Source organism: Leptonychotes weddellii, chromosome 6 (assembly GCF_054177405.1).
Source record: "Leptonychotes weddellii isolate Sample4059 chromosome 6, ASM5417740v2, whole genome shotgun sequence".
NCBI lineage: Eukaryota > Metazoa > Chordata > Mammalia > Carnivora > Phocidae > Leptonychotes > Leptonychotes weddellii.
The window spans coordinates 40,798,086-40,825,683 of record NC_138374.1 but is presented as its reverse complement, the minus strand read 5'-3'; the positions used below and the strand labels follow the sequence as shown (position 1 = coordinate 40,825,683).

At 38.3% G+C, this 27,598-nt stretch overlaps 1 protein-coding gene across 3 annotated transcripts in view; it reads left to right on the top strand.

Annotated features, from left to right (window-relative positions):
• The window catches only part of NRG3 (neuregulin 3), a 923,883-nt gene extending 896,566 nt beyond the window's left edge, over nt 1-27,317 (top strand). Inside the window, exons 6-10 of one of the 3 annotated variants that reach the window (XM_081823988.1) lie at nt 1,950-2,076; nt 16,457-16,566; nt 21,053-21,223; nt 26,411-26,482; nt 26,725-27,317. In XM_081823988.1, coding sequence (XP_081680114.1) covers nt 1,950-2,076; nt 16,457-16,566; nt 21,053-21,223; nt 26,411-26,482; nt 26,725-27,232 — 988 coding nt within the window. In that variant the 3' untranslated portion in view covers nt 27,233-27,317. Of the gene's footprint in view, nt 1-1,949; nt 2,077-16,456; nt 16,567-21,049; nt 21,224-26,410; nt 26,483-26,724 lie in introns of all 3 variants that reach the window. The other 2 variants (XM_081823990.1, XM_081823989.1) reach the window with 2 other exon arrangements.
• Nucleotides 27,318-27,598: the final 281 nt, after the last annotated feature.

Genomic DNA, 27,598 nt, shown 5'->3' with positions numbered 1-27,598 from the left:
ATGATAGATTTATTTTTAACAATAGGCTACAGGTTAGCTCTTAGGAAATAGATATATTATTACAACTGGATTAAAGCAACTAAAGGTACTGGAGATAAAAGCCCCCCAAAACAATTGAAAAGATAAAAAATTTTTAAACAAACAGAGCTACATCACTGCTATTATAAATTCAAAAGAGTTAATGATGCTCAGAACTTCCAAATCTGGTAGCAAACACTGTCACTTGCTTGTGAGAGATGCAATTAATACCATCCTTTCTTTTATCTTTGAGCCAATGTTCTAATTTCTCTGTAGGATCTGTCCATACAACTAAGCTTGCTAAATGATGAGAAGGGGAGCAGATCAACACCTTACAGGTGTTCTCATATTCGGTTTCTACAGTACCCAGTTAGCTTTTACAACACCATGCACAGATGAGGAAACTGAGCCTCAGAGAAGTTTAGGAAAACAGTCATTTCAATTTAGGAAATCAAAATAGAAGTGGTGGGTGGCAGTGCTGGGATTCAAATCCCAGTCCCTCTGATACCCAAGTCCATTCTCAGGAAAAGTTCTCTGCAGGAAACCATGCACATATTCCACTGAAGGCTCTATCTTTGACAGGGATCTTAGGAAGAGTTAAAAGTTCGGGGTGGGCAGGATGATTCTGCAATGTGTGTGTGTGTGTGTGTGTGTGTGTGTTTATGGGCACTGAGTCTTCTTTTTTTTTTTTTTAGTTTTTTTTTTTTTTTTTAATTTGTGAGAGAGAGAATGAGAGACAGAGAGCATGAGAGGGAGGAGGGTCAGAGGGAGAAGCAGACTCCCCGCTGAGCAGGGAGCCCGATGCAGGACTCGATCCCGGGACTCCAGGATCATGACCTGAGCCGAAGGCAGTCGCTTAACCAACTGAGCCACCCAGGCGCCCCGGGCACTGAGTCTTCTGCTGATATATAATTACTGTAAAGCCCTTGGAAGAGAGCAGCTAATAAGCGAGTAGTTTGTTGCATCCTTCTGGTGTAGCCACTGTATGACTTAAGCAACAGTCACCCACATATGCAGGCAAAAGTACTTTACTCAGAGTCTGAAACTCGAGAATAGTCTCAGTCTTTCCACTGAGAAGCTGTGGAAATATGGGCAAGTGGTTTGACAGTCCCAAGTGGTGGTTGAGAGTACAGAGTATGCAGCCAGATGGGCTGGGTTCAAATTCAGCTCCACCACTTACTAGCAATGTGACTCTGGAAAAATTATTTAACTTCTCTGTGCCTCAGTTTCCTCATATATTAAATGAGTATAGGTTAATGCCTCATCACACAGAATTATCATGAAGAATAAGTGAGTTGATACATGGAAAACGCTTAAAATGATGCTTGGCACATAGCAGATGTTCTTACAAGACTTAACTATATTTTTATTATTATTTACAAAGTAGAAATAAAAATCTTTACATTCAGGTCTAATGGTAACAATAAATGAGCTATTTCTAAATTGTAGAAGAGAAAATATACTCATGGTATATATGCAGGCTATGCGATCAAACTACACATGTTTGGAAATGTAAATGTAACAAATAGAGATGTAACTTTGTACTATGTTATATGTGGCTGCTAGGTACAAGCTTCACATTTTTCCACTGGTTACTGCAGAGCATTTCTAATTCTTTACCTCTGAGCACTAAGGGTTAGGGACCTCTTGCATCTCTGGGGGCCAGGATGATGTGTTATGCTTCTGTCTGCCCTTGGCACACCACTGGGTGTGAATCCCAGGATGTTGATAGATAAAACCAGCTTCTCTCCAGATTAGAACTTATCAAATGGGGTTGGTAGGTTGAAAATGAAGGAAGGATGTTCTTTGTTAACTGAGTTTTCCAGCTTTCATAAATGACAAATAGAGATGTTGGGAACGAATGAACCCCCAAAATATGAATAGAACAAACTGATGTAACTATTTATGTGTTTGTTTATTTAAACCTGCAGGAAACAAGCTAAACAAATTCAAGAGCAGCTGAAAGAAACACAAAATGGTAAAAACTATAGCCTCAAAGCATCCAGCACAATGGCAAAGTCAGAGAACTTGGTGAAAAATCATGTCCAGCTGCAAAATGTAAGTTTCCTGTCTATACCTCTGTTCCTCCAACCCACTTCAGTGCTTCCAGTTCAGAGGGGACGGGGAGCTTGGGATCAGACTTGTATATTTTTTTCAGTACTTTGTAGATTTTTCCTTAAATCATCTTGCAGTTCGGTGTATAGGCATGTGCACATGTACAAGTTGAAACAGAGAAAAATTAAATCTCAGCTTTTGATTACAATCTGCAATATAAATTAATCTCTAGAAGAAAAAAAGAGCTTCATTTGTTTGTTCCATAATGACTTATTACATTCTAACTACATGTTGGAAATTGTGCTGGGGCCCAGGGATACAATGTTCTCTACCTTATGGGAACTTAAATGTGGTAAGAGATACAGACACCAGAACCAGAGGGGGTATGTGGGCTGAGATGGTTGACATTCCAATAGATTGGCGAGGAAACCAAAGGGAGCTGGATGGGTGACATGTTCATCAGCTAGTCAAAGAGACTAGGAAAAACAGAAAAAAAAGAGCCATGGAATGTGTACTATATTCAAGGAACTCCAAGGTAAGGGGTGTGAGAGATGTCAAAGGTACGAGAGGTGGGAAGGGAGAGTTGTATTCTCAGAGTCAGTATGTCCTAATACCAAACCTTAAATAGATAGCAGAACTTGAAATACGAGCTCTTTGAATCCTACATTCTTTCTACAGTTGTTTTAATCATTTCTGAGATACATTACAAAACACTAATTAAAGACAAGCAAATATCATCTAAGACACACTGAAATATTCCTCTCAAGGTAACAATTCTTTGCCCCCATATAAGATTGCACTTCCAGATTCTGAGACACAAAAGGAAGGAACAAAGGCTGTGGTATAAACCTAGTATTTGAGTATAATAGACAATCACCCAGGACATATTCATGCCCCTCCCAATGCATAAATCACTGGGAATTTATACATCATTTGTGATTCTAAAAAATCATTACCCAGAAAGTAACCATTTGCTATGCATAACAAATGTACTTAGATGTTTAGTGTGGAATTCATAAATCAGAATTGCTTCCCAGCAAAGTTTTGTGAAACTTGTAATCATAGTTATGTGGGGACTGTTCTTTTCTGTAACAGAAGGGATGGTTTTGCTAATGATTTCTGAGTATTATCTCGCCACCTCACCACACAAATGCAGTGATGGAGGGTTTCAATTCCTTAGCAACTGGACCTGCTGAAGAGAAACAAAGCCAGTCACTAGTTAAGATAGTAAGGACAGATTTTAATCAGTAATGTATTTTTGCATTATGGAAGAAGCTGCAGCACGAACTGAACTCAACTTCAACTTGTACAGAGGTGACTGGTTGTTTTAAAGGGAGAATGAGGGAATAGAGAGAGGAATCAGTGGGGGCTTGACAGAGTCAGGGAAGTAAAAAATCAGAGTTGGTCAGTGTGCTAGTCAGCTGACAACTAATGGAGTTTAGAATTCTGTTACTTCCACAGAGACAGGGAGACAGAGGTCCTATCCTTCCTTATTACATTTCAAATATTTGGCTTTCAGGTCCTTGAGAAAGAAACTCCTGAGTTGTTGGAGATACATATTCATCTCAAAATGACAAAGGGCAGCTTACATTTATAAGCCTTGTTCAAGTAAATGCTCCAAGAAAGGCAGGTCAGAGGCCTTTCCTCCTCCAGCATTGGCTAGAACAAACAGTAAATTCTTTTGGAGACTTTGGAGTTTTTGTTTTTGTTTTGTTTTTCAGGCAGGTGTTTTAAGGAAGGTTAGGGTCATTCTAGCGGTGAAGCCTTGAGCTATTAGAGGCTATTAAAAAACAGAGAAAGAGACTATATTAGAGTTTACTCAAATCTTTTAACGTGGGGATGAGTGAATGAAGTCATTTGTGCTGGGAATCTGCAGTTCTTAGAGGCCAAAGTTAAGGCCCAGTAGAAAAGAGGGCTCAGAGGAGCCTGTCTAGAGTTTGGTTGGGAAGAGTCTCGGTCAGTCCCTATGCGTTTTACAGGGTTGCAGCCAAAACACACATATAGTTTTGTATCCTTCATTTTCACCAAAGAGATGATCAATAGCATTTTCTGTCTGCTTTATGCTCTCCACAAACTCATTTGAGAGATAGCATAATTGTCCACAAGGTGGCCACTTCACAATGTCCTCATCCTTCTCTTCTTGTAGACATTCCTGTTCTTTCCTATTGTTTACTATTAAAGGAATACGAAAATAAACTCCTCATTCATATGCATCCCCACCCCTCATTTGATTGGAATGATTAGTATTAGAATAACAAGAAATTACAAAGTGTATGGGGTTGCAACATTTGAAAGACTTTTGGGCACATTGGATTTTCTTTTCTTTTTCTTTCCCTCTCCTCCCCTCTCCGGCCCACCCATACCCACAGCCAGGGAAGCAGAGGGTGGGCTCAACTAGATCATTCCCACAGGGCCCAAGATAAGATGTGGGAAAGTGTCTTTATATTTCTCCCATTTGGGATAAAGAAAATATATATAGGACATTTTTTTTTCCTCTGACTTGGGGTGTGGTCAGCTAGGACAATACATTTCAAGGGATCATCAGTTTTAGGCTGAGCTGGGAGTTGAGGCAGAGAATAGATAGGAAAGGAAGGCTTGTAAGGACCCTGGAGAAGGAGAGTGAGGTGCATCGAGGAGACACATGCATGCTGGCCATAACATCCTACACTTCGCCTGCTTGGGCCCAAGGGAGGTCCCTTTAACCAGACTAGACTGGAATAAATAAGTTACTCTCCCACAGGCACATATCAATTTCAGTGCTAGAAAGCAATGTGGGTCACTACTAGCTTTGTTATACCTTTGTCATCATTTCTTTTGCTAATTTAATAGGAGAACATGGTATTTTTTTAAATTTACATTTAACTATTTGACTGTGTAGTACAATCTTAGTCCATATATTTCTAGTCAAATGTTCAGTCTGGTGAGTTATGTCCTGCTGATACTCTTGCTCCTATTTTTGTTATAAGAATCAAATAACAATTGGACTGTAGTTTTTCATGTAGTGTATTATGGGAGAAAATAGTAATGGAGAATATATATCAATAATACATTGGAAAGGAACAGAAAGTTTTAAGAGCATTTGCTCTCCTTCCATTTTATGCTGAAGATATGCAAGGAGAAGTATAGAGGACATCTATGCAGCTGGAAGCCAGGTAGCACTGGTCTGCGGGCAAGCAGTAATCTGATGTGTGGCTCAAATTTTTTGCATGAATATTGAAAAAAGCAAGGGTATTGAAGAAAATTCAGTAAAGCAGTTTTTCTTTGTAGGTCTATTTTTTCTTTCTTCTTCTGGCAAGATCTTTGAGGAAATACCAACGTCAATGTTAAAAGCAAACAATGATAAATGAAATCGTGATCATCATAATAGCAAATATCATGGACTGAGTACATATACAGAATCATGCTAAATGATATAAATACATCGCCTCATTTCGTCCTAACAGCAACGACTTAATTTACACCCCCTATGTGCACAAGAGGGAAATGGGACTCAAAAAAATTTTATCGCTGCCAGCCTGCCTGTGAGTAGCAGAAAGGCAAACTCACAACTTTATAACTCAACGGTTCAACAGGGGGCAGTGTTGCCCCAGAGAACTTTTGGCAAAGTCTGGAGAGACTTTGGGTGTTACAGCTTGAGAGACATCTATGAGCAGAGGGCAGAAGTGCTGATACATATTCCACAATGTACAGGATAGCCCTCCCCCTGCAACAGAAAATTATCCTCCCCAAATATCAAGAGTGGGGAGGAAATCCAGAGTCCAAGCTCAAGTTGCATAGTGCATCCAGTAGGAAATTCTGAATGCCCAGCATAGGAGTTCTATCATTGTTTCTACTACACAAAGGGTGATGGGTTATCCACAAACACTCTAATCCTTGGGAGGGAAAATTTCCTGCTGGGACACCGTATCAGGCAAATCTGTCTTTATTTTATCTTGAAGCCTAGGTTAACTACTTGAAATTCTTTGCAAATTGCAGTGTTTAACAAATGAATTGTCTGCGTCTGGCATTCCCTTAAGTTCATTAAACATTCATGGGGAAGGGTTTCACTTTACAGTCATTTAACAAGATGTGAAACACCTAGTCCAGTGAAGCAACATGATACGCTGGAAACACTTGACTCAGAGGCTGCAGAACTAGACCTGGCAGTGCAGTAGAAGCATCGAGCGCCTTATCGTCATTAACAGATGAAGCATTTGTGACTCAGAGAGATGAACTGACCTCACTGACTGTGTCCTGCATGAGAGAGGGCTAGAGCTAGCATTATAACTTCCAGCCTGAGCGACACTTCTCAGCCTGATTCAGGGATCAGAAAGAGAAGTCCTTAAAAGAGAGATGATCACACTACATCAAAAACTGATGATGTAATATATGGTGATTAACATAATAAAAAATATTTTAAAAAGAGAGATGATCCCTTCTCTCTTAAAATCAAGAGAAAATATACCTAAGTGAAAAGTAAGGGAATAAAATTATGTACACCTTCCCACGCTTTTTTCAAGAACCCTCTCAGGAAAGATAGGTTTAGGGGAGTAACATTCAATGAGAAAGAATTGGAAGATAATATTTGCATGCATTAGGAGAGTCATAAGAATTTAATGCCTAACACAGCCTTGATGATTGGTAGAGAGAGGCATCCATTTATTCTGTAATACTTATTAAACACTTCTCTATGCTGGGCACTGTATGAAGAGCTTACAAACAGAAGAGATGGATCCTGACATCGGGGAGCTCACAGGCTCGTGGTAGAAACAAGTATGTAAGCATATACAGCACTTGTTCTCTAATGTAGATACATGAAGTCACAGAGCTATCAGAGAATGGAAAAGGACATCTGTGATTGTCTGGGGGGAATACTGAATCCTGCCCAAAGTAGGTGACATATGAACTGAGTCTTGGGAGTGAGCTGAAGTTCTGTCAGATAGTTGTAAGAGGGTTGGTCAGAAGAGATAATTGGTAACGTCTTTATAGCATGAATCAACGTTAACTTTGAATAGTTCTGGTTTAAAACTTGATCTTGTTGTATATATCAAATTCTAACTTGTTGATTCACTATAGATTCATACATTCATCTATTCAAATATATATTAAATATTTAGTAAGGACCAGGTGCTGCATTAAGGACCAGGGATATAATGATGACCCAAAATGATGGTGTCCTTACTTTCAAGGAGCTTACTGATTACTGTAGGTGAGAGATATTAACCAAAAAATCCCACAACGAATCTGCCAAGGCCTCCAGTCAACAGTGAGTGAACAGTCCTGTTAGAGCTTATAGAAGGCAGGTCTGGGAGCTGACCCGACAATATAAGAATAGCAAAGAGCTCCCTCAGAAGAGGGAATGATGGCATGTGCTCAGTCTCCCTGGCTGAAAGGGGCACATGGTTGAGGTGAGAAGGTGGGTCATAGGGGGTAGGAGTGAGGAGCAGTGGTTGCTATAGCCCGTGCGTAGAAAGTGTATCTTGCTTCCACGGAAATGGGTTGAAGTTTGACTGCAGTTGGTATCATTCTTCCTGCGTGGGATATGGTGCAAAATTTCCTAACAGCAACAGTGGTCAAATTGTTTTTAATTACTTGCATCAGAAATCACGCTTTAAAATATACCATAACCACTCATTTTCACCATGCTCTGGGCTCCTAAGTCAGACTTCCAGTAAAGAACATTTTGACACAGACAGAGAGGAGTTGGGAGCAATGCAGAGAGAGAAACAAACATTTAAAACCCTTTAAAAATATCCTCCTTCCTGCCGTTATTGCCTGGGGTTCCAGACCAGGTGATTATCAGCTCTGTCATCATTGCTTTCCAACACAGACACGCTTTCATTTACCCTTCTGACTCCTGCTGCGAGCATCGGGCAGGCCTGGAAACGTCCGCGCTCCACTTCCAACATGAGCCTGCTTCATTTGACAGGTCTATTGATTTCGGTGTGCCATCAACAGTGTGTCAGGAGCAAGGCAGGTGACGGTGCAAACAACAGCGGAGGTCTGCAGCACCCAGGAGCCCCCACAAGGCGAGCTTTCGGGAAAGCCAGTTGGGATGAGTGCTTCGCCAAGAGATAACAGTACTGACCAGGGCCTCTGTGGGTGTTTAAAAGGAAATCAATTCAGCTCATGTTGGAGGGACCAGTGAATGGACCGTGTCATCTCCTTATTAGGTATTAAAGTGACATTTTGAACGTTATACCGAATGAGGTTTTAACAAAACAGGTACACACACAAAAAGTCAAGATCTGTATGAGTGCAAGGAAAGAACATGAAGTCACCTACCATACTTTGTAACAGTGTACAGCAATGTTAATGGAAAGGGCCAGACGGGCAGTTTCACTGGAGATATTATCTCATGGATAAAATTATGCAGACTGTAACTCCTCCCAGGGATGGAAGTGTATAAATTTTGGAAGGAATCCTAAGAAATGATTTCAGCATAGAGCATAAAAATTTATTAAATCGTGGTCAGTTACGCTGCCTTTAAGGAGGTTTGTTGCAGACTGTTTGCTGAGTGGATTCTACACCTTGAGGGCCTATAGCTGAAAATAAAGACTGAATTCTACCTTTAGTTTCTAAATTTCTCTTTTCCTCCTCCTCCCGGACCCTCCTCCTCCTCATCCTTGTCCTCTCTCTTCTCATTCTTTTTTTCCTTCTTCTTCTTCTTCTTCTTCTTCTTCTTCTTCTGCTTCTGCTTCTGTTTCTGCTTCTTTTGCTTCTTTTTTGGGGGTATGTATCTTTTGCTTTTTTTAAACTTTTTTATTTTTTACACTTGATCTTAGCCAAAAGGCTGAGAAGTGATAACTTTTTTATTTTTTAAAGTAGACTTTATTTTTTAAGGCAGTTTTAGATGTACAGAAAAGTTGCAAAAATAGTACAGTGAGTTCCCATATACACTCTACTCAGTTTTTCCTATTAGCCTCATATATTAACATGGTACATTTGCTAAAATTAATGAACCCATAGTGATGCCTTGTTACTAACTCAAATCCAGAGTTTATTCAGGTCTCCTCAGTTTTTACCTAATTGTTTCTGTTCCAGGATTCCACCCAGGATACCACATAACATTTGGTTGTCATATGTCCTCTTGGCTGTGACAGTTTGTCAGATTTTCCTTGTTTTAGTGGCTTTGACAGTTTTTAGGAGTAGTGGTCAAGTATTGTGTAGGATGCTGCTCTACTGGAATTAGTTTGATGTTTTTCTCGTGATTAGATTGGGGGTAATGGAGTGTGGGGAGAAAGACAACAGAGATAAAGTGCCAAATCATCACTCATCAAAAGTGCACATTATCAATATGATTTAACACTGTTGATGATTACTTTGTCACCTGAGGTAGTAATTGCTAGGAGTCTCCCCTGTGATCTTACTCTTCCCTTCCTTTCTATAGAGTTCTCTTTGGAAGGAAGTGACTCTGTGTAGCCCACACTTAAGGAGTGGGAGTTATGCTCCCCCTTTGTAAAGGCAGAGTATCTACATGTTATTTGGAATGCTACTGCAAAGAGTTTATCTCTTGTTCCTCATTTATTTATTAAGTCCATCATTTATCTAAGAGTATGAATTCATGGATACTTATTTTATACTTTAAGTTATAATTCAATAAATATTTTTTCTTATTTTATATCAGCTTCTTTCAGCTGTGGCCATTGGTAGCTCTTTCAGTTGGTTCCTGTGTCATTTTGACATACTTCATCAGTTCAGTATAGGTTTTCTGGAGGTTTTTGTTGAGTATCTCCTTGATTCTAAGCTCTCTCAGCAGACAGATCAAAGATATATCTATCAGCCAGATAGTGTTTATGAGCAGTACTTTTCCTTTAGTCTACAGATTCCACTCATTTCAAAGTTACTTAGGACAGCATGCCCCTGATCCCCACCTCCCACTAATGTTCTTTCATATATTTATAATACAGTCATTTTCCCTTAGCAAAGTTTGTATTCCTTCCTAGAATCTCCAGATCTCCTAAATGACATTTATTTTGTTAATAGGGAGGTTGCTTTAATAGATACAGGGTGATTAAACTTACCTATTTCCTCTTGCATGAACTTTGATGACACGTGTCTTTCAAGAAATTGGTCCATTTCAACTAAGATACCAAATTTAAGAGCATACAGTTATTCATAGTGTTCCTTTATTAACCTTTTTCTGTCCATGGGAGTAGTAGTGATGGCTTCTTTCACTTCTGTTATTGATAATCTTTTCTCTTTTTTTTTTTTTTCCTGGGTTAGTTAACCAGAGATTTATTAATGTTATTGATCATTTCAAAGCATCAGCTTTGCTTGTGTTGATTTTCTCCATTCTTTTCCTATTTTCAATTTTATTTATTTATTTATTTTTTAAAGAATTTATTTATTTATTTGACAGAGAGGGACACAGCAAGGGAGGGAACACAAGCAAGGTGGGGAGTGGGAGAGGGAGAAGCAGGCTTCCCGCCAAGCAGGGAGCCCAGTGTGGGGTTCAATCCCAGGACCCTAGGATCATGACCTGAGCCGAAGGCAGACGCTTAACCGAGCCACCCAGACACCCCTGTTTTCAATTTTATTAATTCTCTTTTATTATTTCTCTTCTGCTTGTTTCAGGTTTAAATTACTCTTCTTTTTCTAGTTTCCTAAGGTAGAAATTCAGATGACTGATTTTAGATATTTCTTCTTTTTAAATATAAGAATTTAATGTTGTAAATTTATCTCTAATCACTGCTTTGATTACCTAAAACAAATTTTGGTAAGTTGTATTTTCATTATCATTTAGTTAAAAATATTTTAAAATTTCTCTTGTGACTTTTCTTTGAGCTTTCTGTTATTTACAAGTATGTTGTTTACTCTCCAAAGAGTTTTGGATTTTCCATTTATCTTTTCCTTATTGATTTCTAACAATATGGTCTGAGAATATACTATTTATGATTTCTATCTCTTAAAAATTTCTTTAGATGGGGCAAATGGCTGGCTCAGTCAGTAGAGCATGATGAGACTCTTGATCTCAGGGTTGTGAGTTTGAGCCCCACGCTGGGTGTAAAGATTACTTAAAAAATAAAAAAATCTTTAAAAAAAATTTCTTAAGATGTATTTTATAACCAGGAATGTGATTTATCTTGATGAATGTTCCATGAGCTCAAAAAAAAAAGTGTAGACTGCCACTTTAGAAGTATTTAATAAGTATCAATTAGACGCAGTTGATTGAAAGTGCTATGTGGATCAACTGTATCCTCAATGATTTCCTGACTGCTGAATCTGTCAATTACTAATAGACAGGTGTTGAACACTCCAAGTATAATAGTGGATTTGTCTATTTCTCCTTGAGGTTCTATCAGTTGTTGCCTTATGAATTTTGATGCTCTGTTGCTAGGTGTACAAATGTTAAGAACTGTTTTATCTTCTTGGAGGATTAGCCCTTTATCATTAAGTAAATGATACTTTTTACATCATTCTTTGTCCCTAAAACTTTTCCTTGTTCTGAAGTCTGCTTTGTCTGAAATTATTATATCTACTCCAGCTTTCTTTTAGCATGATACATTTTTACCTCCTCTCTTACTTTTATTCTATCTCTGTCTTTATATAAGTGGGTTTCCTATAGACAACATATAGTTGGGTTTTTTTCTCACACATGCTGATAATCTGTTTTTTAATTAGTGTATTTAGACCATTCATATTTAAAGTGATTAATGATATAGTTCAGTTAATATCTTCCATATTTATAACCATTTTCAGTTCTTTTCACCTGTTCTTTGTTTCTTTTGTTCTTTTCTATTTCTTCCTTCTCTGGTTTTAATTATTTAGTGTGATTCCATTTTTTCTCCTCTTTTAACATATCAATTATACTTCTTTTTATAATTTTTTAGTGGTTACTCAAGATTTTATAATATATATTTACAACTAATCTAAGTCTACTTTCAAATACCTGGTTAGTCCAGGTATTTTATAATTGAGTATTCACAATTCCTTTCTCCTGTTCTTTATAAAATTGCTGCCAATTATTAATTTGTGTATACAGTATATCCACAATACCCAATTATTTTGAACAAACACTTTTTTTCAACTTGATCTATTAATAATAAGAAAAATAAAATATTTTAATTTACTTTTACTTATTACTTCTCTGGCATTTTTCCTTTTTTAGGTAGATCTGAGTTTCTAACCTATATCATTTTGTTTCTCCTTGAAAAGCTTCTCTTAAAATTTCTTGCAGGACAAGTCTGCTGGTGATGAATTTCCTGTTTTTTGTTTGTTGGTTGGTCTAAGAAAGTCTTTATTTCTCCTTTATTTTTGATGGATAATTTAACCAGAGATATATTTTCAGTTTGGTGTTTATTCTTAAGTATTTCACTCCTGTCTTTTCTTGTTTGCATGATTTCTGGTTAGAATTCCACTATATTTGTTCATCTTTTTCTTCTATAAGCAGGTTTTTATTTTCTTTGGTTTTATTTTCAGCATTTTATTTTATTTTTGTGTTATTTTTTTCTTTACTTCTCTTTTCCTTTTTAAAAAAATATAGCTTGAATATGATATGCTGTAATGTAGATTTTTTTGGTATTTATCCTTTATGGTGTTTTGATATTCTGTAAGCTTCCTGTATCTATGGTTTGGTGTCTGTCAATAATTTTGAAAAGTTCTCAGTTACTATTCACATATTTTTCCTGCTCCATTTTCTTTCTTCTCCTTCAGTAACTCCAGTTATGCATATGTTATACCATTTGAAATTTGTCAACAGTTTTTCAGTTTTATCATTCATTTTTTCCTTTCTTTTTTCTCTTCTTTTTTTCTAAATATATTGTTTTTGTTTTGTGTTTCATGCCAGGAAGTTTCTGTTGATTAATACTCAAGTTCCCTGATTCTTTCCTTGGTTGTGTGCACTCTAATGATGAGCCTATCAAGTGCATTCATCATTTATGTTACAGTATTTTTTATATTTAGATTTACTTTTGAGTATTTCTTAGAGTTTCCATCTCTCTACTTACACTACTCATCTGTTCTCACATGCTGTCTACCTTTCCCTTTACAGCTCTAAGCATAGTTATTGTGCTTATTTTAAATTCCATGTCTGATCATCCCAACTTTTCTGTGGTATCTGAGTCAAGTTGTGGTCCTTATTTTGCATCTTCAGACTTCATTTATGTATATATATTCTAGTATGCCTTATAATTTTTTGTTAAAAAGTAGACATGATACATTGGATAATCCTGAAGTAAACAGATGTTTAGTGTAGGTTTTATGTTAATTTGGTTAGCAGTGGGTTTCATTTAATGTTTGCTGTAGCTGTAGATGCCAAGGGCTTTAAAATCCACTAGTGTCTTTTGTTTGTTTCATCTTTGGGTTCTCCTGAGAACTCCAACCAACCCTGGATAGGAGTACAGCAACTTAAACCTGAATCGCATGTTAAATGCAGCCACTGAAATGAAAATGATTCTCATAAAGTCTGTGAGAGAGAAGAAGAATCCAAAATAATAAATTTTGAGAATAAATTTGTGTTAATTGACCAAAATAGTACAATCGGAAGCAACTGTATAACAACAATGCAAGCATTTGAAAGAAAAGATTTAGAACATAGTATCTATTATAGACACTATGAATAAGCAGAACATAATCAGGTTGATTCTATTCAAAACTTTAATCCAGGATTTTTAACAAAACCTTTTAGCTTTCAGGATCAAAAGTCTCATTCAAAGCAAAGGCTATATGCACCTCAGAGGTTTATTGCAGCATTATTTACAATAACCAAATTATGCAAGCAGCCCAAGCATCCATTGATAGATGAGTGGATAAAGAAGATACGGGATGTGTGTGTGTGTGTGTATATACCCAAACATATAGGAATATTATTCAGTCATAAAGCAGAATTAACTCTTGCTATTTGCAACATGGATGGAGCTAGAGAGTATAATGCTAAGTGAAATAAGTCAGAGGAAGACAAATACCATATGATTTAACTCATATGTGGAATTTAGGAAAGAAAACAAATGAACAAAGAAAAAAGGCAAACCAAAAATCAGACTCTTAACTATAGAGAACAAACAATGGTTGCTAAAGGGGAGGTGGGTAAGGGGGATAGGTGAAGCAGGTGATGGGGATTAAGAGCACACTTATCTTGATGCATGGAACTATTGGATCACTATATTGCACACCTGAAACTAATATAACACTGTATTTTAACTACACTAGAATTAAAATAAAATAAAAATAAAAACTGATTGGTATCCCCCCCAAAAAAAGCAGCAGAGATTTTCTCTAGAAAATCTAGGTGCTGCAGAAACACTTGGCTGATGTTGCCCCCATAGACCTCTGCAGGAGCAGAGACTTACCGCCTCCCATTTGGCACAGATGTCTCCAGATCATCTCACTTGTTTCTGTAGCTGAATATTCCAGGCATCCAAGTTTGTCTTCTAAACCAATTTATTAAAAATTGGGATTAAAAAACAAACAAACAAACACTTAGTTGGTCTTATAGAACCTGAAGGTCAGATAGAAAGTCAGAATGTTGGTTATATTCCAGTGACATGTCTATTCATTGCACTTTTCCCATGGCTGGTTAGTAATAATTAACCTTAATTAGTCAATAAAAAAGCACACATGAAGGTATTTACATCATTTTTTGGATCTTTGTAATTTTGGATTATTGAAAATAGCCACCTTTTCCAAATTATCTCCATATCATCTTTTTTTCTGTGTCAATTTACTCCATTTTGCAAAAAGTCTGACCTGCTTATGTGAGTCCATTTTGTAGAATTGAGATAGTGTTTCAAGACATGGTTATGACTGCCCCTATGTGGTTTATTTTGGAAGTACTTAAGAAGAAAACAGTAGAGATTGAAATCTTAAGGTTAGTTACATAACCTTGACATTTTGCCTAATCTCAGTAACCCATATCCACTGATACACTTTTCCCCAAGGATAACATCCAGTTAATAGTTGTTTTGTTTTTTTTTCATCTGCATCCTGTGTTGTTGCATGGGAAACACACAGACACACAAATGCACACATAGAAATATATATGTACATGTACATACAAAATCTATATATGTGTGTGTATATGTATACATAAAACTAAATATATGTATATACACATATACACACTTAGAATATATGTGTATCTGTTCACTTCATTTTCCTTATTTATGCAAATGGATTCATATTATGCATACTTTTTTTTTGTACCTTGATTTTATTCTTTTCAATGGTTGTGTAGTTTTCATTTGTGGATATTTCTATTGTGTCCAGTTGTTTGTGTTTTATATTTATTTTGTTTTGTTATTAAAAACTGTACCACTGGTATACTCTAGTGATGATATTATTTTGAATTTTTACAATCATATTAATGATGGGAAGTCCTAGAAGTAACATTCTGGATCAAAGAGTGTGTATATTTAACATTTTGGAACATATTGGCAATTTGTACCCCAACATATTAGTACCAACTCTAATTTTCTTGAATCTGTACCTTTACTAGATCTTCTTGAAATTTAATTTTCTCTATTCTGATTTTTATCCCTTTACAATGAATGCAGTTGTACACTTTTCCATATGTATATTGCGTATCTGTCTTCATTGTTCTGTAAAATTCTTGTTCATACATTAGATATGAATATCCAGATTTCGAAATTTTCTCTGGATTGGTTAGCATTCTAAAATTGTCATTTGTCAGGATAGTTTTTATCTGGAGTTTCTGGAAGAGAAACCTGCTAGCCCTTGTTGCCTGTTCAAGAGCTATGTGTCCCAGGAGTATTAAAGTCGACAGCTTGCTGCCTGGTTGAGATACCATATGATATTTCCCTTGGGGCAAAGTTTTTCTTAATGTGTCATCTCTATAGGTTTCCCCAAAGGCTCCTGAGCCTTATAAGATATCATAGTCAAAGGTGAAACGACAGCTTACTAGCTATAAAGAGTGAAATGCTCACAAATTTCTCTTATTAAGCCCAGTAACTACTTGGCAAAGGCTGAAGGAGGAGAATGGTGGAGTGCCGAGGGCAGGTACTCTGAATCAATATCCTCGTAATTCTGAGAATGTTCCAAAGTTCGTTCAATCACTATTTATTGAATCCCTATTATTTGTAGTCCAGCTACTAATTAATTCTTGCGTGTACAAAATGTACATCGAATAAAAAATACTTGTGCTTTTGCCTGTCAGGCACAATGTGCCATGGGTGTAAATTGAAATGAGAAGACATACTTTAAATTCTAAAGTGGAGAACCCTCCTGGATGGACCTTATCTAAGCAGAGTTTGGAGGGAGGACGGAGACCGTACTCAGTGTGTGAGAAATGGGATGCCAGTGATGTCTCTGTCATTCTCCTGATCAGGTGCCCAGTGGACAAATTACTGGCAAGTTCAGTAACTTCTCAATATCTAGCTATGGTGTTATAGGCCCTCCTCTCATAATTTATCCTCCAGCTCAACTCTGTGCATGTGGTTTCCCACAGTATTCAAAGGCGGAAAGGCATCCTGTGACTGCATTGGAGAAAATGATGGAGTCAAGTTTCCCAGAGGTCCCTTCTCCCGACAGAGGAAGCCAGTCTGTCAAACACCACAGGTACAAGTAGCTACTCACGGTGGGGATGGGCACGTTCACACTATGTCTGACGCTGGACAACACCGGCCAACAAATGGCAACCTGATTCAGGAGAGATGATTGTTCTTGCTTCCCCTTAGTTCTCCGTGGAGTGGATGCTCAAGCAACTGACAGCCAGTAAGCCAAAGCTGACAGCAGGCAGCCATGCCCCTGTGAGAAGCCTGAAGGAACTATTAACAACACCCATCAAAGCTGCAGACACAGACCAGTGAATGAAACAATTGCATTCTGAAAAACTATTGAAAACATGATTTTTCCTAGCCTGCCTTATCACTGTCTGCAAATTTAATGACTAATTCTTCCCTAGGCAGCTGATGTGACACACTCCAGGTCTTCCAACATGGTTCTTACACAAAGAAAACTTTTCAGGGGGAGGAAGCTTGGCAGGTGTTCTCCTTGGGATTATAAATCTGTTATTAATGGGGTGGCACTCTTTTGCAAGCTGACCACAGAAATTGGTTCTTTGGGGTAGAAAGCCAAACACAAGATTATCTTATAAATACCGTAACATTCGGAGGCCAAGCAAGTTTTTTAGCATCTTCTAGTCACATGCTGCATTTCATATACAAAAATCTCAAAGTCCGAAGATGCAGTCTTTGTCCTAAACCAAGTGCCAAAGTTTGGGACTGATGTTATGTTTATGTGCATCTGAATGTAATAGCCTCAGTCTTTGTGGAAGTTGTGCAGTGATTTAAGTATCCTTTTCTTAGTGAGAAGTACAGTATTTTAAAATTAAATATATACATATGAAAAGATTAAAATTTCAAAAAAGGAGAAGGTACAAAATAGTAGTTGTCACTTATCATGGTGAGCATCAAGTCATGTATAGAATTGTAGAATCATTATGTTGTATCTCTGAAACAAATATAACATTGCATGTCAACTATATTTAAAAAAAAAAAAAACCTTGAAAAAACAGCCAGTTGCCCCCAACAATAACAGATAAAAATTGTTGACCCTTGGTTTTCACATATCTAGGCAATGTTTTGAAAACCTCCATGACAGAAACATGCATTATACAAGGAAACTATCTTCTTCCTTGACTCTCAGTGAGTCCCCTAAAAAAGGATTTTCTTGATGCTGGCCACATTTACTGGGAGGTTCTCTGTATACTAATCCTCATTATTGGATGGTGATTTTTTTTTTCTCATTCTACGTGAGTAGAGACTGAGATACCAAAGGTTTGCTAAGTTTTTTTTTTTTTTTAATGGTTTAAATATTTTCAACTTGGAATTGAAATATATTTGGCTGTTGGATTATTGCTTTATTTATTAACTACAAGTTTTGGGTGATATCATTTGAGGCATTTACAGAGAGTTTCTTGTTAAAAGAGCATTTTAGTTCACTAGATCTAATGGAAGTTCTTTAATTAGGGAAATAAGTCCAAAATTACCAGCCTTTTATAAGGTGGATATTTTCTCCAAAACAACATTTTCTCCTGCGGATTATAACACATGTTGAAGTGGTGTCCCATCCAGTCGAGTAAAATAATTATGTATAATATTATTCTAGGACTATATTATGCCATCAATGTTTTAAAGTTGAAATAAAAAAGAATTACAGTTTCTAATGTATTTGAGCTGCAAATACCTGACCTTATTCCTTGTCTGTTGACATACCCTCTTCTTAAACTTGGCTTCTACTATGTTTCTAGGAACCACTCACAAATCAAATAAGGACATTTTTAAGAGATCTTCCTTTTTGTTTGGTTCAATGACATTGCAGTATTTGTTGGCATACATTGTGTCCTGATAGATAGGCAAGGGTTGATTTATAAAGCGCTTTTAGAACTTTGTAGATTATAGTTTAATGTATCATAGCTTTTGTTTTGTAAAACATGCAGTAGACTTAAACGTTTTCATGATTGATAACCTGGTCACTGATTTATACATCCTGCAAACTGCTCTATAACTTCCCGAATGCCACTGGGTTAGAAGGCTTAAATAGTTGATTGATCAATAGGTGTAGAACTGTTTTTGAAGATGGGTCACTAGTTCATAGTGGAAGACTTTGTTGTTGTGACAGTTTGGCTAGCTATGAATAATTAATTTCTTTTTTGTGCACTGCAAACATGACTTATTTGGATAACTCATTATAACAAAGCTATTAATTCAAAGCCATTATTTCTCATGTTTAGTTCAAAGGGAAAACAATCCTCTTGCTTTTTAAAGAAAAATCTATTATGTTATGTCATACCTATTACATTACATTTTAGCAATATAACTCTCTTATAGACAGCACATATGTGGGGTTTTTGAATGAAATAAGACCAGGATTTTCGGTGATTACCATGAGCCCCCGAGTTGTCAGGTGAAGAGAAGGAGTCAGGGGAGCTCATTGCACTGAGCCCCTACTCCCTGCCCGGCTCCATGCATAATCTCTCTTTTAGCCCTACTGCAGTCCTATGAAGATACTGAAGCATGATGCTAATACCTTCCTTTGGCACCTCTCTGACCCATAATTAGTTTTTACCTTTTTCTGCCTTGTCCTGTGCACTGAAAGAGCCGCAGGCTCTCTTGTCTGCTGTCAATACAGAACACAGGCAGAAGATGGGAGGATGGGTGGAGACTGAAGTCCTGGTCTTTCTGTGCCCTCCCTCCCTGCTCGCCTCAGCTACATCCCTTGTCCCTTTTCCCGGGGGCCACAGTGCCTGCAAGGTGGTCCTTTCCTTACCACTCCCCTTCCCTCTTCATTCTGATAGTTTCCTCCTCCCCTTGTCCCTTCAGTTACAGTGATATAAACAGCCTCCCCTTGTTACCTGGCCTGACATACAGTAGTGCCCTATGTTGGCCTTTCCCCTCCCCCCCTTAAACACTGAAGACACCTTTGTAAATAGTAAAATCTCCCCAATGACCCAAATTAGAGTACCATCTCTTTCCCTTCAGGACTCTGACTGGTAGAAATATTTCCCCCAGTATCATGCTGCTAGTAATGTACAGACCTGAGATGCACCCTCAGATGCAGCTAATTCTAGGACCAAAGCCTGAGTACCCCCACAGACGCCATAATAGCTCCTGGATAATACAGATAGGTGCTAGAAGGGAGGGGAAAATAGAGCTATTGGAACTCTTTAAACTTGTGGCCTCGGTGACCTAACTAGCAGTCCCATGTTGTCAACATACAAGAAATATTATGATAAAGAATGAAGGTATGATACGTCGCAAGGTATGACCTAGTGTTTGTACAAACTCGAGAAGTTAATGTTGGCTTGAAGAAGGTAAAGTTTGATCATTCAGTTTGCCAAAACCAAGAAAGTGTCTCCTGGCTCTCAAATGTCAGCTTCTCAAACTCTGATCTTAAATATATGAGATGTTTTGTTTTGTATCTACTAAGTAGAAATAACAGTAATGTTGGGAGAGAAAGTTCCAGAACTCCAATTAATGTAGTGACATGGGTAAAATTACTTTGGGAAACTGGTCCCTTTAGAACTTGATAGGTTTGCTGAAATTTTGAAAATGATTTTCACCTTTCTCCATATGGCTTTATTGGTATTTTTAGAGTTAAATGAGAATACAGCAAAAGATTCTAACTTCGCTTGTTATCTGAACACTGCAGAACAAGTTTGACCACATAAACTGGCATCGCATGCAATGTCTACATAGGAACAGAGTTCTCCTTACCAGTCCCCATGGCTGTAGGGTACATTCAGTGGGGTAGAGATGGAAATGGGTATGGAATAGGTAACAAGTCAAATTAGCAATTGATTTTTATAAAGAGTCTAGCTCTTTTGCTTAGCATGATCTATGTAGGAATCTCAATCTCACCTAAGATATATCCCATGTATGCCTTTTGCCCTGTGATGGCATCTGAAAACATGGTTATTTAGGTGTTTGGGTGTATGAGTCAAGGAAAATATATAATCAGATGTTTATTAAAAGCAAATTCAAAAGAAAACCAATTTAGTTTCGCAAGATTGATGAAAATCTGAGGTAGTAAACTTGGAATTTAGCACATATGTTAAGGAGAGAATACCAACTCAAATGAGGTTTATTTATTCTACCACTAACACAAGTGAACTTTTGCCAGTGAATCTCTTCGGAGTTCCTGTGTTTAGTTTTTGTCAGTATCTAATAACAAAGCCAGTTTTATTTTTATTAGAGAGATAGCTACTCTATCCTGGATAATGAGGGTGGCTGAGAATCAGGAGCTTGAGAATTCCTTAAGCCCACCTCTTATTTTGGCTGGAAACCTGTAATTTTTTTAGTCCATTGTGCTCCAAACTAGAAAGCCAGAAACATGGGAACTTCTCTTTGTCTCAGTTCCTGCAAGGGTGAATGGATTCAGCAACTTCTGGTCTCCTCCTCGCAGATATTCTACCGTCATGGATGGAGAGCCTAATCTAGAACTTTGAGTATCTGGAGTGAAAAGGCAGTGTTTGAAAAGTTTGAGCAGCCACATACAAGGTTCGTTCTAGGATCAATATGTTGGTTTTCTTTCATCCCAGCAGGAGTCTCTCCTCTTGCTGCAGCCCAGGGCAAAGGAGTGGTATGCTCCATAGGAATGCCTTCAGGAGAACACCCCCCTCACCCAGAAGTAGGCTGGGTGGCATCGTGGGACCAGCGTATCAGCAACTTGAGGAATCAAGGATCCCAGACCAGGATATGATACCTCGGCAAGGGTAGGTCTTAAAAGCAATGGAATTTAGGGAGGGTGTCGTGAATGTTCAAACTTTCAATTGAGTTATTATGTTCTTTGGGGTTTTCTTCATTGATTTTTGTCATTAATAGTCTATTTATGCTTACTTCTATCTTTGTTCCACAAAAGATAAACTAAAAAGAATAGGTACAATGAAAACAGATATTAGGGAAATGTGAGACGGAAAAATAACACTAGGGAGCAAGTTAAGTGTATAGCTATCTAGGCAGTATATTACATAGTTGCTAAAACAACTGGGGATTTGTCTTTGATTTAAAAGAAAAAGAGATTTCTTAGGAGGACTAACGTGTTCCTTCATTCTTAGGTTTGAAAAACAATTACTCAATTCTCTAATCAATATTGTGGGCAATACCCTCAACAGTAATCTGTAATGTATTTATATATAGTATCTGCTTCTGCCCAGAGTGTTCTTGAACGTGTCTCAGTCAATGTTGACAGCATATTGTCAAAGTACAACTTGCTGAACTCAGATCTCTAGGTTCATTTGTGGTGTAGGTGTGGAAAGATGGGCTTTGGACACCCTAGGGCTGCTGTTCACTCTTGCAGTGCAAAAGGTGCCCTTTCCTCCAAGTGGTTGCAGACCCTCAAGGGCTCATGGCATGGTGAGTGGAGTAGGATGAATTTTAGCCCCCATTCACCTAATTGGCATAAATCACCCAGTCAGACATGGTAGCCCTTCCTTAAACTGACTGGAGTTTAAATCTCATCTTTGAAAAAAATTTTATCTTTTGAACTTAAGTTTTCTCATGTATAAATTGGGCAAAATAATACCACCTTCCTAAGGGTTGTTGGGCAGATTAAAAAAAAATTACATGTGTAAAGGGCTTGTAACTGACACATAGTAAGCAGAAAACTAGTCTGGCATTTATTGTCACAGGAACTATTAGAGAGCTATTGATTTCAAGAGCAATGCAATCAGGGTTTATTCCAGAAATTTCAGGAATCCGTTCTCTCACTCAAGCCAGGTTCTTGTTGCATCTGTTTTTTTATCACTCTGGATAAGGCAGTCCAGGTTTCTCTGCTGCTTTGGCCTGGCTGATCTTTCCAGACTGTCTATATCAAACTGAGGGCCAAAGCAGTTAGGAGACATCTATCACAGAGCCTTACCTTTTCCTTTTCTTCTTGGCAAGTTATACATACAGCAATGCCCTGTCTGACAAAACTCAGCAACAGATTTCTTCAGAAAGAAATTTGTAATTTTGAAGCAATTCCAAATGGGCTGTAAAATACTTTTGGTACAGATCTGGGGTGACAGTTTGTAAATTCAACATAACAACCAGGTTGTCCAAAATGTATAATGCAAGTCAAGAAGCAGTTTGCATATTTCTTTGCCTTATATCTAGAAAAGGGGCTTGCATTTAGCCTCTAATTATAATTAATCATGTTTCATCATTTCTTTTCTTCTTAAATTGCTAAGCACGGATAATGATTCTTAAATCACTAATAATGTCTGTTACTTAGGAATATATATACGGGTGAGAACGAGTGAAGGGAAATCAAGTTCGGAGATTTTGTGGGTGGGGAGAGAACCCAGCCCATGCTGTCTTTCTTTTCATTGGGTACTGTTATGGCTCTCATCCCATATGTTAAGGATGCTCTGAGCCTGTGCCGGGCATAGGCTTGAACCCTACATACATGAATCTTCAGAGGCTCAGAGATTTCCATGCATGTTCAGGCACTGCTTTGTCTTTTACCTCCTGGGAGACTTACACTTATTGTCTGCATAGTGGTAGTTTTGTTTTGGTTCAACCATCATTGGGTTTGGAATATTCTCTCCAGCTGGCTGGCCACGTGTATTTTCCCGTGTGTGATATGCACCCGATGTTGATAAATGGTGACTCTAAGTCACTGTGTGCTCAGCACGATGAATCTCAGGGAGCAATCTCATTCTCAGTTCTTAAAAACAGCAATTTTCCACTCCTGGGGGACTGACCATCTCTCCAGACTGGAAATGGGATTGGTAATAGAATTTCACAGCTAAAGGCCCTCTTCAAATCTGGCCCTAGCCCCGAGGGGGAGTGAATGAATTTTCGAGAGCTATCAGCCATCTGCTGCTTGTTTATCAAGCGTGTGGGCGCTGTCTGCTAGTTAGGCTCCTGGTGTATAGGACTTCTCTTCTTGGCACTTACGTCAGCCCAGCTTGAACCCAGCACATATCATAGGGAGGTCTGATGAAGGAATGAGATGAAGAGGAGATTCTTCAGGAGATTTACCCCCAAATGATAGACCTGGGACCACCATGGCAATGGCTTACAGAGCTCTGAACTAGGTTCTGTCAGGCAAATCAAACTTATCTCTTCATATGCTAGACAGAAAGAAATGGAATCACAGAAGTAGATGGCCACCTTCAAAGTAGAAGGGATCCAAAGTAGAAGGGATCCAAACTGAATACCTACCTCACTTAGCTAGCAACTTTACAGACAAGTGATCCTTTAAGAAGTTTAAAAATGAACATACTAAGAATAGCAGAGTTTAAATGGCTAACCTAAGGTGGCATATCCCATGTAAAAGGACCAAGATTGAATACTGGCCTTTCTGACTAAATGAACCACTAAGCCGGGAAAGAAATGTGAAGAAAATCACAGTCATGGATGATGACATATAAATGGAATAGCTAAGTGTATGGCTTTGGAGGGAAAAGTGGATCTCTTCAATTTAGTCAGTTGATTTCAAGGCCATGCACACCAGGAACTGAGGCTCGGAGTCCCCTGCAGAAACACAAATTCCTTGGCCGAATCCCTGGGAACCAAACCAAGTGACTACTGTTGGAATTTCTCATCTTTAAAAGGATGCTTTGACTCCCCTAGTTACAGATGAAATGCACTTGTGATTTCTTTGGTGAGAGATCAGAGGAAGGGCAGCTCAAACTGGTATTTTATAGTCACTGAATGACAAGCTATGGATCAAACTTGTGAAAGAGTCAGTGACTCTTAAGGGACACAGAACTCTGAAGTATCTTCTAATCCAGAACCACATTAGAAATTTAGCTCTCGCTTAAACTTCTGGAGAGTAGTATGTAGCTTCTACTCAAATACCAGTCTGGGACCTTTCACTCTGAGAAGGAAGAGAGGACTCTGGTTGAATAGCACAGAGACATTACTTAGGTTAGTCCCCAGAGGAATTCCCCTAGGTCAGTATTCCCACCTGTTTTAATTGACGAGAAAATATAAGTGAGGCTGCCATTTGTCTAAGATTCCAGAGCTTGTAATGGCATTGGGACTTAAAATCATGTCTGATATAAAACAAAATCACATTTTTGGAGAGTTCTAATTGTTTGAAGTCCTCTCCATGTTATAGTAACATTCTAGATTTCAGTTATTGCCAGCCATGTGTCCCATACCTGACTTGCAAGATGACACATAAGCTAATTGCAATTCCTCTTTCTCACCCAAGTCCGTAATTCAGAAGACTGCCCCACGTTTGGTTTGAATTGCCTTTGATTACTTCGTCATCATGCCAAGGTAGTCATGAGGCTACAATTTACTAAGTCCCCTGAGATACTTATGCCTTTACCCAACAGTTTTACAAGGAATATTTAGATGCTGGTATAAGAATGTGCACCTGTCACCATCACATTTCAACCTGTTAAATTCTAGCCACTGATACACCCAGAAGATATCTATGGGGAATACAATTTTATCCCAATTATATTTCTTGGCTCTGTGCCATTGGTGAATGCGATAAGCAGACATCCTCTATCTTCATGCATATTAGTGATGCTAACAGGTTGACATCTGACCCCTTTTTTCTTGTTGAAATTAAGACATTGAACAGAAACTTTAGGGTCAGATTTTCAACCATATAACGTATAAGTGAAAGGCATAAGATCCCCCAGGGAATTTCCTTGTACATGACTATACAATTAGTCTATAATTGTAAAAAAGATTATACATCCCTAAAAAGGTGTTCTAGTGCACCTTAGGATGCCCACTCATTTCTGGCTTTGATAAGAAGAATCACAATCAAACAATTTGGGATTAGCTTGTTCCTCTGCTGCTTACCAAAGGTATAATTTGAGGGAAGTCACTTGAGTGCCCCTTAATCTAGTTTATTCATCCATCACGTGGTAATAATAATAAATAAGCCACAGGTTTTTAAAAAATTAAATGAGGTAATTAGACATAAGCATGCTTTTAAAAAACATTTTGCAAATGTCAGCTGTTATTATGTGTGAAATGGACATTAACTGGGATATAAGGGGAGCACTTACCTTGAAGATTTGTTCATGTATTCATGCATCCACTTGATCAGGATTTATTGATTGCCAACTCTGTACTAGGCATAGTAAGAGGGGATGGAGCTACAAAGACACCTAAATTTGATCCTCATCTTTTCTCACTGCCTGGTGAAAAGACAGACCCCTAAATTGCTCTGATTGTGTCCTTACAATAAAGACTTCTATTTAGTATGCAAGACACTTCATTGCAATTATTCTTTCCATTTATAAACATGATTGTTATTTGCATTGTAATGCAAGACAAGGGGAATAAGACCTATTCTGTGGAGGGTGGATATGTTTAGATTATGCTTAAATTTTAATGTTTCATTTAACATTTAAATTAAGGACAAACAACTGAGAGAATAGGGACTACTGTTCAGGACCCCAAACCACATTTCTGTGAATCCACAACATACCTGCCCTACTCTCTGGCACTGGAAAATTCACTGGCTCTGAACAGGCAATAAGAGGGCTAGCCAGATTAGGATTCTTGACAAGCTACTGCCATGCACCAACGAACTACCTTACTTGGCTCCAGAAACCATGTGAGGAAAGTTGCTATATTGGTAGAGGCCCAATGGACTTCACTTCATGTTCATCCCTGGAGAGGAATTGTATGCCTCCATCCCATTTGTAGGCTCAGCAATCTGGCAGTGAGGCAGTTTCTATAGAGTAGAGAGCCACTGAAAATCGGATTTGGTCCCTGTAAACTCAGAGTGAAGCAGAAACACTCAGGATGATAGCACCTTGATGCTTCATGTCGGGCTTCCTGATCGCCCCCAAGTAGTGTGGCCACGAGTCTACAGACTAAACCCGGGCTGAGAGGGTGGTCACATGGATGGAGTGGAGTAATGCCATTATGGGTTTCCTGTTTGTCACTATGGAAAGGCCACACTTACCTGCTCAATCCCCATTTACTTTGTATTCTAGGATAGAGGTCAGGAAGACTATACCCCACCTGCCTATACAGCTGTGGTGTGTTGAAAGATCCCTGGACTTCAAGTAAGAAGATCTGGGTTTGAGTCTCAGTCTGTCACTTATTTTCTGTGTGACCTTGGGCAAGTCACTTCACCTCTCTGAGCTTCAGTTTACTTCTCTGTTTAACTGGGAGCATATTATCCGTCTCATGGGGTTGCTGTGAGAATTCAGTGAGATGGTGCATGTGGAAGTGCTTTGTTGACTGAATAGTGCTCTAAGGAAGCACAGCAGAAAGCAGAACCTGTAACACCATGTTTCTTTTTCAGGTATTCATCCAGTGGTTTAAAAACCCAACAAAATGCATCCATAAATATGCAACTGCCTTCAAGAGAGACAAATTCCTATTTTAATAGCTTGGATCAAAAGGACCTGATGGGCTATTCATCCACACGGGCCAGTTCTGTGCCCATCATCCCTTCAGTGGGTCTAGAGGAAACCTGCATGCAAATGCCAGGGATTTCTGAAGTCAAAAGCATCAAATGGTACAAAAACTCCTACTCTGCTGATATTGTCAATGTGAGTATTCCAGTCAGCGATTGTCTTATAGCAGAACAACAAGAAGTGAAAATATTGCTAGAAACTGTCCAGGAGCAGATCCGAATTCTGACTGACGCCAGGCGGTCAGAGGACTATGAACTGGCCAGCGTAGAAACCGAGGACAGTGCAAGTGAAAACACAGCCTTTCTCCCCCTGAGTCCCACGGCCAAATCAGAACGCGAGGCACAATTTGTCTTAAGAAAGGAAATACAAAGAGACTCTGCATTGACCAAGTGACTTAAGATGGAGGAATCTGTGCATTCTGTGCTTTGCTCAACAGGAGAAGAGAGGAAATTAAATACAAATTATTTATATGCATTAATTTAAGAGCATCTACTTAGAAGAAACCAAATAGTCTATCACCCTCATATCATACTGTTTTTTAACAAAATATTTTTTTAAAGGGAAAGAAACGTTTCAGGAGGGATAAAGCTTACCACTAAAGCTTTTGGGTAGAATTCTGAATACCATTTCAGTTAGTCCCAACGCCGGCCTCTTTTGGCTCTTAGTAGATGTGGGTGATTCAGACCCTCAGCCCCACCACACCAGTGTCCTCATAAAAAAGCACTGGCAGTTACCCGGTTTCAAACAGACAAGCTGTAT